This window comes from Eptesicus fuscus, chromosome 4 (assembly GCF_027574615.1).
Source record: "Eptesicus fuscus isolate TK198812 chromosome 4, DD_ASM_mEF_20220401, whole genome shotgun sequence".
NCBI lineage: Eukaryota > Metazoa > Chordata > Mammalia > Chiroptera > Vespertilionidae > Eptesicus > Eptesicus fuscus.
This window is the reverse complement of record NC_072476.1, coordinates 12,992,626-13,007,811: the sequence shown is the minus strand read 5'-3', so window position 1 is coordinate 13,007,811 and position 15,186 is coordinate 12,992,626. Positions and strand designations below refer to the sequence as shown.

The window sequence follows — 15,186 nt, the reverse complement described above, 5'->3', positions numbered from 1 at the left end:
CAGTCAGTTTAAGAACAGCCCAGGACTTCTGGTATCCTGAACTGGAGTGCCCATTTCATTGCTCACAGATGAATCCTTGCTTTCATTATTAGTTCTAGCCTCCTTGTAGTCCAGTTGCTCATCCTGGCTTGACTTCTGGGTAGAGATAAGAGAAAGACTGAGCATTCTTTTAGTGCCTAATGCCAAAAGTGGGACTAAAACTCTTTTCTTAACTCAATGTTTTATCCTGTTATTAATATTGAATAGGTACTGCAAAGTATTCTCACCTAAAAATAAAGTCTCGTCATTTTCTTACTTCAAAAATTACACTCCTCAGAGGAAATGATTAGTACTGTATAGAACTTTCTGGACCTTAATCTGTACTAGTATTTATGCCCATGTACTATCTTTTTAAGTTTTTATTTCAATATATTGACCTCATCTTTAAAAAAAAAACCCCACAAACTGCTGCATTTAGGTATGTACTGCAACATATTCAATCTTCAATAATTTCCCTTTGATATGACACTTTCCTTAATCGTGTTATTCTTGATTGAAATATTCTGGATATATATTCAAGAGGGAGCTAATGAGTTAGGGTGTTTAGTGTAAGGGAAAAAATAGTGGCAATTCCTACATGGTCTTTTATTCTGTCCCCTTCATCCCTCAATCATTTCTAAATACTTGCTGCACAATGAAGGTGAGTAGTCCATCAGGATATAAATGGAGGGAGGTGAAATGTGAAATAGACTGATACACCTCTTTAGGTTATGTATCACATTTTTGATTAAGCATAACACTGAGCAGTTTATTCTAAGCACACTTATCTACATTGATCCTTGCAACATATTTGCAAGCTGTTATATTTATTTTACAGGTGGTGAAACAGTATTAGAGAGATCCACTGACTACCATAATTGCAGAATATAACAAAATGCTCAAGTACCTTTGGCTCCGGTGTCATGAACTTTCTAGGGTATCTTGTCTCCCTATTCAGAGGGCAATGTAACTAGATGGCTGCATTGACAGGAAAGAGCAGACTGTGAAAAGAAGCAGGGGCAGAACAGTGCTTCTCTGCAGCCCTTGTCATGTATCTTCTCAGCCACCTAGAAACTTCTGCAGTGCACCCTTAAGGTGTGTTTCTTAAGCTGCAAGTGAGAGTGGAGCATGGGTTTAACTATTGCTCCAAGGAAGGTACAGGAGGCAACAGATCCATGTTTCTCACATCGATTTTTTTTTTTCTTTCTTTCTCTAAAATCAATTAAAAGAAATATCCCCAAGGGAGGATTAAAAACAAACAGGATAAAGATAAGGAACTTGATCTGATTAAGAAAGTAGCGATTCTTAGGGTAGATTTAGTCAAGTGACTGTGCTAAAGAGTAATCCACCACCACCACCTGAAAAATTCAGGACCAAAGCCTTTGCTTCTCTCTGTCGTTGGTTGCATTGACAGGAAAGAGCAGTCTGATTGTGAAAAGAATCAGACTTGGTTAGCTTTGCCAAAACTGCCACAGGTGACAAGGGTCAAGCCCATGGAGATCAAGATGATGACTGTGTCACTAAGACCTTGAACTTTTTGAAACAGGCCAGGTTACGTAGTAGAAACACACAGCACTAATGTCTCAGTGGTTAAGCACGAGAGTTTATTTCTCATTCCCACAAAGCCCATTATAGGCATGGGGACTCTCCAGAACAGCTGCCCTGCCATGTGGGAGACACAGCATTCCAAACTGGTTTGATCTCATGGTTCCTCTCTCTGTATGTGCTTCCATTGAGGCAAGGAAAGGAGAGCACTAGAGTTCCGCACCAACAAATTAATGCTTCAGTCCAGAAATGAGGCTTCACATGTTTAAGAGTAGTTGGGAAAACCAACAATATTTATGTCTGTGACCACAGATGATTCATAGTTTCATGTACTATTTGAGGCTGAATTTGCTATACTGCCAGGTACAATCCCAAACAGATTTTTCCCTCATTCAGACTGTTTTTCAAACACCTTTTGCTAAGAAACTCCCCGAAGGCTAAGTAAAAACAGTAATAATATAACTACTATGTCCCCTGCAGAGTCCAGCTTGATTCCTTCCTGTGAAAGTTTATATCCCCAAATTTTCCAGATGAAGAATTTTTTATGCTTCATAAATTTGCATTTTCATAAACTTTAAGGTCAAGCTCCACTTGGTAAAATTCTTCAGACTGAGGATATTGAACAAGCTTCCCTTCATTGGTGGTTTCTGGTGCCTGAGAAGGCTTGACCACCTGCTGAAGTTTCTCATGCATATGCTATAGGTGGGTTCTCCGGTGTTTAATAAGGTGGGAGTTCTCAATGAATTTTTCCCCACATTCATGGCATGTAAAGGGCTTCTCTCCGGTGTGAGTTCTTTGGTGTGTGTGTAGATTTGAAGTTTGACCAAAGCTCTTCCCACACCATGAGCATTTATATGGTTTTAATCCTTGGTGTGATGTGAAGTGCTTATTAAGATCTGAACTCCACCTAAATCTCTTATCACACTGTGGGCATTTATATGGTTTCTCTTCAGTGTGAACTCTTTGGTGCTTAATAAGGTCAGAGCTAACTCTAAAGCTTTTCCTGCATTCCTGACATTTAAAAGACTTCTCTCCTGCACGTTCTTTCTTGTGACGATCTATAAGTTTCAGTAGCTCTTGTCTCCATGTTGAAACTTTCTCTCTTTCCTTCACTGAAAAGTCTTGGTGACATTTCCCCACCCTGTGTATATCACCATGATTTTCTTTGACTGTTGTTTTCTGGGGAACTTTCACTCTGTCCGTTTTTGAAACTATGTCTTCTGGTGTTGGCATTTCTAAGTCAGAAAGGCATATAGATTGATGATTTTCAATGTTATTTTTGAGGTTTAACCCTGTTGGAATAAACATAAAAATCAACCAACTAAATGGCAGAAAGAAACCTCAAGAATAGAGACAAAAATTCAATGATCACTCAATTTTAAAATATAGATAAGTAGAATCTTATAATGTTAAGTCTTTGCAAAGGTTCCTATTAGGGCACATTTCCCGTCTTCCCATGGTGTATTTATCTATATGCAGCACTCCAGGGCTGTCCTTGAACTCCATGGATCCTTGAACTCATGGCTCTTTCTCTTTAGGTTTGGAGAACACAAATATGGCTATGAAATGGAAAAACTGAGGTCAAGGACCACTAACTTAACAATGTCCATTAATTATAGACTATTTCAGGAACAACAAAAAACACTTTTACAGTTTGTTACCCCAAATGGTTAAATGGATAGACTCTCATATCAGGTTGATACTACACTGCATTTGTGAATAGATATTCAAAGTGGAGATTAAGAAAAAAAAAAACTAGCTAGCTTGATTGATCAAAAGGACACAGTTCATGGGAATCTTGTGCATTTTCCCCTCTTCTGCCACCAATAATTCCCCACACTTGACTGAGTTGGAATAAAACTCCAGAGGTTGCAGGGAATGCAGGCTGTTTCTATCAACTCTTTAGGACTCACCCTGAACAACACCTGGTCTAGCGGGGTCAATGTAAAGGCCAGTGGGGTGGGAATCATATGCATAAGTGACTGCTGTCATAATTATACTTTTTATTTAGCAGCTGAACACCAGACACTAAACTGGTATTTCTACCACTCATAGCTCATTGGTTCACATCCCATTGAATGAAACAAACTAGAATCACTTAGTGGACTTTTTGTAACTATGTATTATCAAATATGAGATGTAGTCATCATTCAGTCTTTTAACATGTGTATCAAATGGCCATGGTGTGCCAGACACTCTCTATGAATGACAGATTAGTGATGCATAAGCCAAAGTTCCCTGATCTCAGAGAATTTATCTGCTAGTGGGAGAGTGAGACAAACATGAATAATCAAATGAAATGCCAGGAAGTGATAAATGTTTTAAGAGAAACAAAAGCAGGCTAAGAAAGCATTTAAGATTCTACTTCCCGCCCCGCCAGTATGGCTCAGTGGTTGAACGTCAACCCATGAACCAAGAGGTCCCCAGTTTGATTCCCAGATCAGGTTGTGGGCTCGATCCCTGGTGGGGGACGACCAATGTTTCTCTCTCATTGATGTTTCCCTATCCCCCTTCCTTCCTCTCTCTCTAAAATCAATGAAAACATTATTTAAAAAAAACACACACATTAAAAAAAAGATTCTGCTTCTATTAAGCTATTCGAGATAAGGCTGTGTGGAAGGCCTCTTTGAGAAAGTTATATTTGAATTGACCTAAAATTGAGAGTTTTGCAATGTGGCAGGAAAGTGTGCTGGGTAGAGGGAAACCGAAAGTACAAATGAGCATGGCAAGTTCAAAAAACAGCATTAAGAATAGTGTGGCTAAAGAGAACTGAACAGGTGAGGGCAAGGAAGTTAGAGAGGCTAGATTGAGAGAGTACTGGAAGCCTTGATAAGGAGGCTTTATTTTATTCTAAATGGATGAGGAGTCATCATAAGATTTTGAAACAAGAAAATGTCATAATCTGATCAGGTTTTAAGACTCTGGCTGCTACATGGAAAACAGACTATGGGAGGGCAAGGCTGATGGCAGGAAGAGCTAGTTAGGAAGTGAATGAGGTAGACCTGGTCAGAGATGGCTTAGACCCGATGTTAATAGCACAAGAAGATGAGACATGGTTGGACTCACATGATACTGTGAATGTGGACTCAAGAGGGCTAGTGATGCATTAGTAGTGGGATATCATGGCAAGATCAGAGTAAACAATGACTGAATTTTTCTTGCTCTGAGCAACTGGGTGGATGAATGTGCCCTTTACTGAGTAGAGAAAGATATGAGAAGAACAGGTTTGTGAGGGAAGAGGGAAAAGAGGTAAAAAATTCTATGCAGGATAAGGAATGTGTACTTGAAAAGAGCTCTGAAGTGATCTGCATTCACCTTTTCCCTGCCCACACCATCGAGCTGAGAACCAACCAGCTACTGGAACAGACACTCTCACAAGAGTGTGCATTCCCAGTAAGTTGAAAACATGACATATCACTCAACTTGTACACAAGGGGAGAACCTTTACCTAGAGAGATGACAGTCTCATAGTTTTCCTGCATTACGTCATTGTAGAGGGCCTTCTGACTGGGATCCAGTAACTCCCATTCTTCCGGGGAGAAATACACAGCCACTTCTTCAAATGTCAACAAGCTCTAAAGAAGAGAATGGGCTTCAGCTCAGTACCTGCCACTCCAGAAGCAGCTCTAACATCTGGCCCATGAACTGCATGATAGGCTGAAGGCATTAACAGCACATGATTGTTTTGTTTTGTTATTAAATTTTTTATTGATTGATTGGAGAGAGAAAAAAGAAAGTGAGAGAGGGAGAGAAACATTGACTTGCTGTTCCAATTATTTATGCATTCGCTGATTGCTTCTTGTATGTGCCCTAACCGGAGAATTGAACCTTGGTATACTGGGATGATACTCTAAACAACTGAACAACCCCACCAGGGCCCAGCACATATTTTGTTGTGTGTGTGTTTTTTTAAGTGATAACGCAGAAAGGAAGGCGGCAAGGGATCAGCAAACAATCCATGAGGTGTCCAGTTCCCCAGGGAAAACATCTGGGCTAACATGCCCCTGAGCACCTGCTGGGCAGTGTAGGTCATGGGCAACAGAGAAAAGCTCAAAAGCATGGCTCACCTGGGACTCAGACAAGATGAACTCAGGTGCCACTGTCCAGTCTTTGGTGTTTGTCTGCTCAGGAAAGTCTAGGATCTGGTGAGTAGTCACAGCTGTGGGTGGAAAAGAGCCATCAGAAATTTCTCTCACTTCTATGCATATCCTATGCTCATTTCTAAAATAAAATCTTGATTCTTTCAGTAGATGGGAAACCTTTTCAAGTGTTTGTGGTGACCGTAAGTGGTCTTATCATTGTTAATAAGAAGCAATATCTATCAACCCCAGAACAGGTTGCCTAGTTTTCATGAAGTTAAAACAAAAAACCTTATTTTCCTCTTATGACAAACTAGAGGCCCGGTGCATGGATTCGTGCACATTGAAAGGAAATTAATTAGAAGAAATATTTTAATATTGCTATTTGCTCTTTCTCTATAATAGAAGTGTCAATCAAATTCACGATCGACAATGATAGATCGAAATACATGCGTGCGATTGGCATGAGAAAGAGCTTTATATGTACTGTGCATGCATGAGTCAACTTAGCCTTTTATATATATAGAATAAGCTTGTTTAATTAGACCTGCTTTCTGATTTAGCTACTTTTTCCAGCCCAGTGAAGCACCCCAACTTCTCTTTCAGGTAATTGTCAGCAACACAGCAGTAAATATCAACACAAAGCAGATTATTATTGTAGATAATGCAGGGAGAACGGTAAAATACTTAACTGCAGCAGTGTTTGACTATATTCTGCACAGTGAGAAAACCTGAAGTCATTTTCAAGGTCCACCATTTCTTACCTCTTTTTAGTTGGGTCAAGTTTCTAAATCTGTTTTCCAGCTAATGAAAAGAAAATAGGATTCCACCAAGTCTCCTATCTACCTACTCCAGGACTTCTGTGAGGATCAAATGAGAGGAGGCACAGGAAAACACTTCACAGACATTTGGTTAAAGTGTAAAATGTTTGCACCTGGCTCTAAAGCAAGTCGTGTTCCTGGGCGGAAGAAACTCCAAGGAGGCTAGTCGCTAGGGAGATGAAGCTGGGCGTTGCTACGTTGAGTGATATCATTACCTGGCACCCACAGCGACCGTTTCTGGGCTGGGCTGTGGACTGCATTTTGTGCCATGGGGTCTTGGCAGTGTTGGCTTCTATTTGGTGGGGTACTGCTCCAGCATGGTGGCAAGGCCTGTGTCCCACTTGGGGAAAGCTGAGTGTTGGTTTGTCAGCACCAGGTCTGTGGTGCCATTTCTTTGTAAATGGCCAGTGTGCATCATGGCAGCTCCTGTGTTAAGCATCTGCCCCATGGTGGTCAGAGTGTCATAGAGACCAGTCAGATGATCAGAGGGACACTTAGCATATTTGCCTTTTTTTTTTTTATATATATCTTTATTGATTTCAGAGAGGAAGGGAGAGGGATAGAAAGAAACATCGATCAGCTGCCTCCTGCATACCCACCACTGGGGATGTGCCCACAACCAAGGTACATGCCCTTGACCGGAATCGAACCTGGGAACCTTAAGTCTGCAGGCTGACGCTCTATCCACTGAGCCAAACCGGCCAGGGCGCATAATGGCCTTTTATATATATAGATAGTTCTGAATTAAGAAAAATTTAATGGATTTGAAAATGAAATACTCAGGGGCTCCAGTGTACAGCAGGAGATGTATTATTTATCATTTACTTACTTTCATGGTACACAATTATAGTTCACATACTGCCACTGACAGCCCATTTGTAATCCCAATTCCTTCTGTGATTTAAGGATGGGGTGGCCCAATCCTCCACTTTTCTAAGGAACAGTGTTCATGGTGTTATTACCAGGGTCCTCTGATTTGGATATTTCTGTACCTTAGGCCAATCCCCACCTTCACAACAGCTGGTCTATTCTAAGGCCATCTGTGAGGGGAGGGTTAGGGGTAATCATAATTGCTAACATGACTAGATCTGCACATCCACAAAGCTGGGAACCCAGAAAGTGCCCACAATGTTCTGGCTGAACAAATTACGATCACAGCTCCCAGCAGAAAGAAATTATCATGAAGCTCCTTACCCCTCTCACACATAGGCTCAGTTTCTTTATGAGTATTCCTGCTCAGCTGTTGTAGATCCTGATATTCGTTCCAAAATTCTTCATCCTGGGACCTGCCCACTGGCTGGGACTCTGCTGGCTTCAGTTTGAAGCCTGAGGTCTCTGCTGTTTCTCCCAAGAGCACTGCCTCCTTTCCCAGCACATGGACTGCAACCTGGAAATAATTCCCATCCATGTTACCAGAACTTACTTGAGGCTTGGGGCTTGTGGAAGAGGGAGAAAGCATATAGTCTAGATTGTGGGAAGTGGGAAAACACCCCAATTTTCCACAAAGTCTGTGAAATTTAGGATAAAAGGAAAAAGATGTGGCTACTGCCAGCCCTCCAAGAGTAGCCTCCACCCCTCTACATACAGCCTAGCTCAGACCACTAGCAGGGTTGTGAGGCCTGTGTTCGTGTTGTCTTGACAGCCTCTCTCTCTTCTACTGCAGTGATTTATCTTATACTTTTCTCAAAAGATTAAAAATTTTAACTGTCCTATCAACCAGATTTTCTCTATGATCAGAGAATGTTGATAAAATGGAGAAGGGGGAGGAATGAACTTGGTTCCAACATCCTTCCAAATGATTTGACACCAAACATATGTTCTGCCCTGTAGTCTTTAAATTTTTTCTTAATATACATATGTATTTTTTTAAATTGATTTCAGAGAGAGGGAGAGTGAGACAGGGATAGAAACATCAATGATGAGAATCACTGATCGGCTGCATCTTACATGACCCCTACTGGGGATCGAGCCCACAACCCACCATGTGCCCTGAGTGGGAATCGAACCGTGACCTCCTGGTTCTAGGTTGAGTCTCAAGCACTGAGCCATGCCAGTTGGGCCTGTCCTGTATTCCTGACAATAGACCCGAAGCCAGTTGGTATGCTGCCACCTGCCCAAGGGCATACCCTGGATTCCCACTCACCAGCTGAGCCAAGGACCAACCACTAAGGGAGGGCAGTGGAGGGCTTAACGATGGTATGGAAGACACTATCCCTCAACATCTTTCTTTCTTTTTTAAAAAAATATATATTTTATTGATTTTTTTTACAGAGAGGAAGGGAGTGGGATAGAGAGTTAGAAACACCAATGAGAGAGAAACATCGATCAGCTGCCTCTTGCACACCTCCTACTGGGGATGTGCCCGCAACCAAGGTACATGCCCTTGACCGGAATCGAACCTGGGACCTTTCAGTCTGCAGGCCGATGCTCTATCCACTGAGCCAAACTGGTTAGGGCCCTCAACATCTTTCTTATCTCAGCCACTCTGTTGGAATTTCCAAACCTTGATTTCCCTTTTTTCTTTTTCCTCTTTGTTATCTTCTCTCTTCTGTTCTCTAAGTATAATCCATTTTTTGTTCTCCCCTTACTCTCCAACTCCTTGTTGCCCTTTGTCTCTAAGAACTTAAAATCCATCCCATAGGTTAAGCCAGACTAAGTTTATTACCCTCAATATACCCTGTTGTAAAGAGGGGAAAAAAAACAATTCTTTTTCTAAGGCCATGGAAGTCTCTGCCAGGGTCTCTGAAATCTGTGGAATGACTATTGCTGTAGGTCTGTGGTCTCTGGTCCTGCCTTAAATGGCCCAAAGGAACAAGAGATCACTGACCTAACTCATCTTATTTCTCAATTAAATGCCCCTACACCCCAAATATCTACTTTCATCCTATTTCATTGTTATTTATCCGTAATTTTTCTTCTCACCCATTTCCCATTTGAGCAGATTCACTCTATGCAAGTGGTATACCAAGGCCACAGCTTCTCCAATGCTCTGTAGATGGTGCCTCTTTATCTGGGATTCGGTATCCCTGGGCAGGATGGTCAGGAAGTGCTAGCAGTTCCAAGATCTGCTCTTCTGAGTAGACCTCTGGCCTCAGTATAATTCCTGAAGTTGGCCAACAGCCACCTGCTTCATGATAGTGGAAGCTCTGGAAGTGTTCGTTTGTGCTGTATATTTCTTACTCGCTGTCACAGGTCCCTTAGTCTCCCACAGAGCCCTGATTCTAATGCTCAGCCACCTTCAGACTTACCGTCATTATGCTCTGGAACAGTCTGCTCCTGTGTTGGACACACCATGAGCACTAACTTTGAGAACAGAGGCCCAGTCTGGTCTGGAACAAAAAAGGATCTTCTTCCTAAGTCACTGAGGGCAGAAAAAAAGTACAGGTAATAAGGTCACATGAACTTTACTAGTTGCTACTTATTATGAGAAAATGAAGGAAAAACATCCTGCCTTGTCTTCTCTTTATCAATCAACTGCCAGGCTCTTTCTCTCCTTTTATTTAACTGAACTATAGCACAGCTCACTGAAGACAAATGCAAAGTGATGACTACTTTAAAAAATAAAAAAATTTTTATGCCCAGCTAGCATAGCTCAGTGGTTGACCATCAACCTATGGACCAGGAAATCCTGGTTCTCTTCCCAGTCAAGGTACATGCCTAGGTTCTGGGCTCAATCCCCAGTAGTGGGTGTGCAGGAGGCAGCCAATCTCTCACCACTGATGTTTCCATCTCTCTCTCTCCCTTCCTCTCTCAAATCAGTAAAAATATCTATAATAATAAAAGCATAATATGCTAATTAGACCAGACGCCCTTCCGGATGTCCTTCCTTCTGGACAAAGCCGCAGCAGGCGGGGGCAAGGCAGAGGCTGCAGAGGGCCCTGGCCACCAGCGAGCGGGGGTCGGGGCCAAGGCCCTTGCACAACTTTCCTGCATCCGGCCTCTAATACTTTATTTTTTAAACGTAGTCAATTTTATTTTCCTTAAACAACAAAAGAGAATCTTTGGTTGTACAAACATCACTAGTTACATTCTTGCCAAGAGGTCCGGCTGGGGAGGGAGCTGTTAGTCGGTGGCCAGAACTCCTGAGGGGTCTCTAAAATGCTAACACCCAGGTTAAAAGACTTGGGGCCAGGGTGGTGTTGGTGCTGGCAGTGCAGCCACCCCAAGCCCGGGGAAGGGACCCGGCCCTCCAGGAGGGCATTGGGCCCAGGCCTCGGAGCCCTGGCTGCTACACAGGGCCCCGTCCTCGGGGCCCACGGCATCCAGCGAGGGCCTGCCCAGAAGCACCAGGGCCACCTCTCCATCCTCCTCCTGCAGGCCAGGGCTGGGAGACGGCTCCAGGCATCTCAGTTCCTCAGCAAAATCTGGGGACACACGTTCCGGGGAGGTGCTGGTCAGGGGGCCAAGGTCTTCCAGGGGGTGGGTGATGGGGTGGGCACGGCTCCAGCCGTCCTGGGACTTGCTGAGAACCATCTGTGCGGCTCCAGCCATCCTGGGACTTGCTGAGAACCATCTGTGCGCGAAGGGCGTCCTGCTCCAGGGACTTCATCCTAGCCGCCCTCCACAGCACTCGCTTCTCAGCCTCCAGCACGGCGCTCGGCAGGGGACAGGGCCCGCTCAGGCACCGGCAGTTCCAGGCTCTGCACACGCAGCCGCTCCTGATGGCGCTCAGCCTTGGCCATTCGCACCAGAGCACTGTTTCCCAGGGGGGGACAGGGACGCGGGGACCAGCCCTGCATCAGGGGCGCTGGCCCAGGGAGGCTGGCCCTCGGGCTCCTCGCTGTCGGGGCCTTCCAGTCCACGAGCCCCACGTCCGCCGCCTCCCGCAGCATCTGCACCCTCTTGTGCTGCAGCTTCCTTGGTTCTTCCTCCTGCATCTTCCACAGGTCATCGGTACCCACCAGGGACACGTGCTTGGGGGGGCCCTTGGCCTGGGGCACCCGCACCTCCAACTCAAAGTACTTCTACCGCTCACTCGCGGAACAACAGCTGCTCTGGGGAGGCGGTAGGGCCCGGCACAGCAGCGAAGGTCCGGCAGGCTCCCTTCACATGGGAGATGGGAGGGCAGCTCGTACAGGGAGGGGGGCTGCTGGTGGCCAGGGGAGCGAGGAGCACTAGTACTTTAAATAAATTTCAAAAAATGTTGTTGGGTGAGCCTTGGCCGGGTAGCCAAGGTTGTGGGTTCAATCCCTGGTCAGGGCACGTACAAGAATCAACCAATTAATTCATAAATAAGTGGAACAACAAACAATTAAATGTTTTCCTCTAAAATCAATAAATTTTTTTTAAAGTTTGGTGGGTGTTAAATTTGGCAACCACTGGCTCCAAAGAGCTTGGGGATTAGCAGAAGAATTCATTGATGTGTCTTCTATCTCATCTTCCCAATGTCAAAAGATTTGAACATACTGGGTTTTTCTTACATTTTAAATATTACCCTAGTCTTCTGCTTTTAGTATGAGGGTACAACTTCTATGACCCCATATCCTCTTGAGATAATGGAAGCCTCCACTTCATGGAACATCTGAGATTCTCATGAATACCGGCAGGAGAGTTGAGACAGTGAGACCAGAGTAGAAGGAAAATAATCAAGCAAAAAGTAGCTTTTCTTCTCAGAAAGCATCCCCCAATTAAGTAATGAGATGCTCAACCTTCTTATGAAGGGGCCCTAGCTGGTTTGGCTCAGTAGTTAGAGCAGGGTTGTGGGTTCGATTCCAACGGACCTTGGTTGCAGGCTCATCCCCACCCACATACACATCGGATGTTGCTCTCTGTCTCTCCCTTAAAGATCAATGGGGAGAAAATATCCTTGGGTGAGAATTAAAAAAAAAAAAAACACATATGAAAGGAACTATGCAGATCTAAAACCTGTATTTTAAAATGTTTACTTCCACTAGGAAAAATTACAGCCGATCTTTCTTGACAAAGTCTGCCCATATACCAAGTCATAAAAAGGGGGAGGATGGCAGTTGGTGACGATTAAGCTGACCTTTCTGCTGACTTGACGTTTCAAGGGTCGTTTAGATGCCGCAGAAGCCGCACCGAGATTCTGTACAGGAGGCCACGGCATTCACAAATGAATGGCCGCCCCTCGCTGTCCACCCGGCTCAGGAGGCCCGGGGACACGCCCTATGCTTTTGCGTCAGGAGAAAGTGACAAGTGACGCTGAACTAAGTAAGGTTCTCCGACTGTTAACGTCAGTCCGCAACACACACACACACACACACACACACACACACACACACACACACACACACGTAAAACCCCCACAAACAAAAACAGCCAAGCCAACCAAAACACGCCCGCAGAGGTGGAGGGCAGTCGGCTTCGTGAGCACTGTGCGAGCGGGCAGTGTGCGGGCGCGCCCTCGCCGCGGGCCCGGCGTTCTCTGCGCAAAGGCGTCTGGCCCTGGCCGCTCGGCCACGAGAAATGGCGTCTCGCCTCCAACCGCCTGCAGCGGCCGGCCGGTCTCCGGGACTCCGCAGCCGAGGCCACAGGGAAAGCGATTCTTGGTTACCTGGGATACCGGTAGCTCGGTTTCTAAGAGGTCACTCTCTCTTCCTACGGCTCAACCGCGAAACCCGCCGCGCGATCCTCGGGGAGCCGCGAGGGCCGAGCTGGGACGTGAGCTCAGGGTCGGGGCGCCGGCCCACAAGCCCCCTTCGCCCGCAGGAGGCCGTTACTACTCCGGGTCCAGGGCCCCGCGCTGCTACCGGAAGCGAAAGCCGAGTGCTTCCGGCCAGGGCCGCTGCAGCTCCGCGGGGTCGCCAGCGCCGCGACCCCAGGACCCGCTGGAAGAATCGGGCTCCGCCCCCAGGTCACCGTGGCAGCCTAGAATGAGTGCCACCGAGTCGCCCAGCCGCCGCGCCTAGAGCAGCCTCCGTGCGGCTTGGCAGCGCGTGTCGCCCTCTCGCGGTGAGCCGTTAGGCGTCGCGCCGTTCAAGCCGTTAGGGTGCCGCGAGGTAAGGAACTGGCTCCTGATCCTAGTAGACATCGACCTGGGGGAGACAGTAGTGGGGCAAGGGCATTTCGAGGAGACGTTTGTGCCGAGACGTTTGAGCTGGTTGTGCCAAGAGTTGTGCCTGCAGCCCCAGGGCACAGCGCACTCAGCCTCCGGTGCGAGAGGACTTTGCATGTTTGGAAGAGAGTGGAGGGTTTGTGGCTAGAGCTCCAGGATCACGGAGGAGGGTGGTATGAGAGAAAGGGAGAGAAGGAAGGCAGGGGCCACGTTATGCAGGGCCTTTCAGGCTGGGAAGAGAAGTTTGGATTTTATTCTGTGTGCAGTGGGAAGCCACTTTAGAGTGTTAACAGGGATGGACATGATCTTAACATTTTTAAAAGTTCTACCGGATTCTGTGTAGATGAGAATGGATTAGAGAGTTCAGCAAGTGGAGCAAGATTTCAAATTAGTTAACTGCACTACTTTCATTTAGATACCATATCAATAGAGTGAAGATCCGAGTCCGTGAGGAGGCGGGCTGAGAACGCAGCCTGGAGGCTCAGGAGACCCGTGACTACCCGGGACACAGCGGGATGCCACGGACTCATAAGAAGGACATGAACAGAGAGTTGGAGGATCAGGGAGACTGTCCTCCTTCAGACCTGCAGGACAGAAAAATTAGTGAGGAATTGGAGAAAATCCTGGACAAATACGCAGATGGCCTGGAAAGGTCTCCTGTCACAAAGAGAAGAAAACTATTCATGGAAGCCAATGCTTGCGTGGAAACCATTTCCCAGAAGCTTGCTCTTTTTTTGGCACGAAATTTGACATTTTTAAGCATAAAAATATGATGTTAGCACCTTCAGAAAATTTGACATATGAAGTTTTGAAGCTTGCTGTCAATACAACAAAATAGCATACATATCAAATCACATATATATCAACATATGTGTAACTCCATCTATTTAAAAAAAATCCGCATTATTAACCGGTACACCTAGTAAACATCTGGTTACGTCTCATGTTACAGAAACTTTTACCAGACTGTGGCCTCCTTGAAGGCAGATTCCATGTCATATTCATATTTGCATTTCTCTGAAACTAGCATAATGGACATCAAATATGTTAGTTGAATTGTATGAAAAATGCCCACAGTGAGATACCCTCCAGGAATGATGGTAGCCAGTTGTAGCATTGTTTGAGAAACTTGTATATTGGGTTGCTAAAACTCTGCATTTAGGTATCCAGTCCTTTCTGATATGATCCCTGTGTTCTTTGACCATTGGTGCAGGTATACACTGGGGAAATGAGACCAAAATACTGCTGGCCACTCCCAGCAATTCTGTTTCATAACTCCAGACCCATCTGCAGAACACCCAGATCTACAGGCTATGCAGGTACAATTCCAGGAGCAGGATTTTCTGGGGACCCCATAGCAGTGTCACACCAAATTCAAAAGCCTATAGTCAGGTTACTGCAAAGTGAGGCGAGATCATTTGCCTGAGCCTTGTATCTTTTATGAGGAAATGGATGCCCTTTCAAGCTCCTCTGCACCTCCTGTGGCAAATATGTTGTTTCTGGCCAAGAGGGAAATTATATGGAGTCTGGAGAGCTGAGTCAGAAGAACAGGGAGTCCACAGAGGTTGGACAAGGTACCACTAAAGATAATATAGCCAGGGATGAAAAGGACTACAGGGGCCTGGCAAAGAGGTTAGGGGAGTTGACCTGCCAGTCCTGTGCCCAAACATACTTTGTAAGACTCTTGGCTCTGATGGTCAAAGGATTG

The 15,186-nt window shown here is 45.4% G+C and overlaps 1 protein-coding gene across 1 annotated transcript; it reads right to left on the bottom strand.

The window, feature by feature from the left end:
* Positions 1–1,826: 1,826 nt before the first annotated feature.
* Positions 1,827–13,033, bottom strand: LOC129148799 (zinc finger protein 75A-like). The gene is given in 7 exon segments (XM_054714660.1): positions 1,827–2,262; positions 2,264–2,855; positions 5,012–5,138; positions 5,631–5,722; positions 7,658–7,850; positions 9,712–9,824; positions 12,753–13,033. Coding segments are annotated over 6 exon segments (1,167 nt in total). The 5' UTR covers positions 9,718–9,824; positions 12,753–13,033; the 3' UTR covers positions 1,827–2,105.
* Between the last annotated feature and the right edge of the window lie 2,153 nt (positions 13,034–15,186).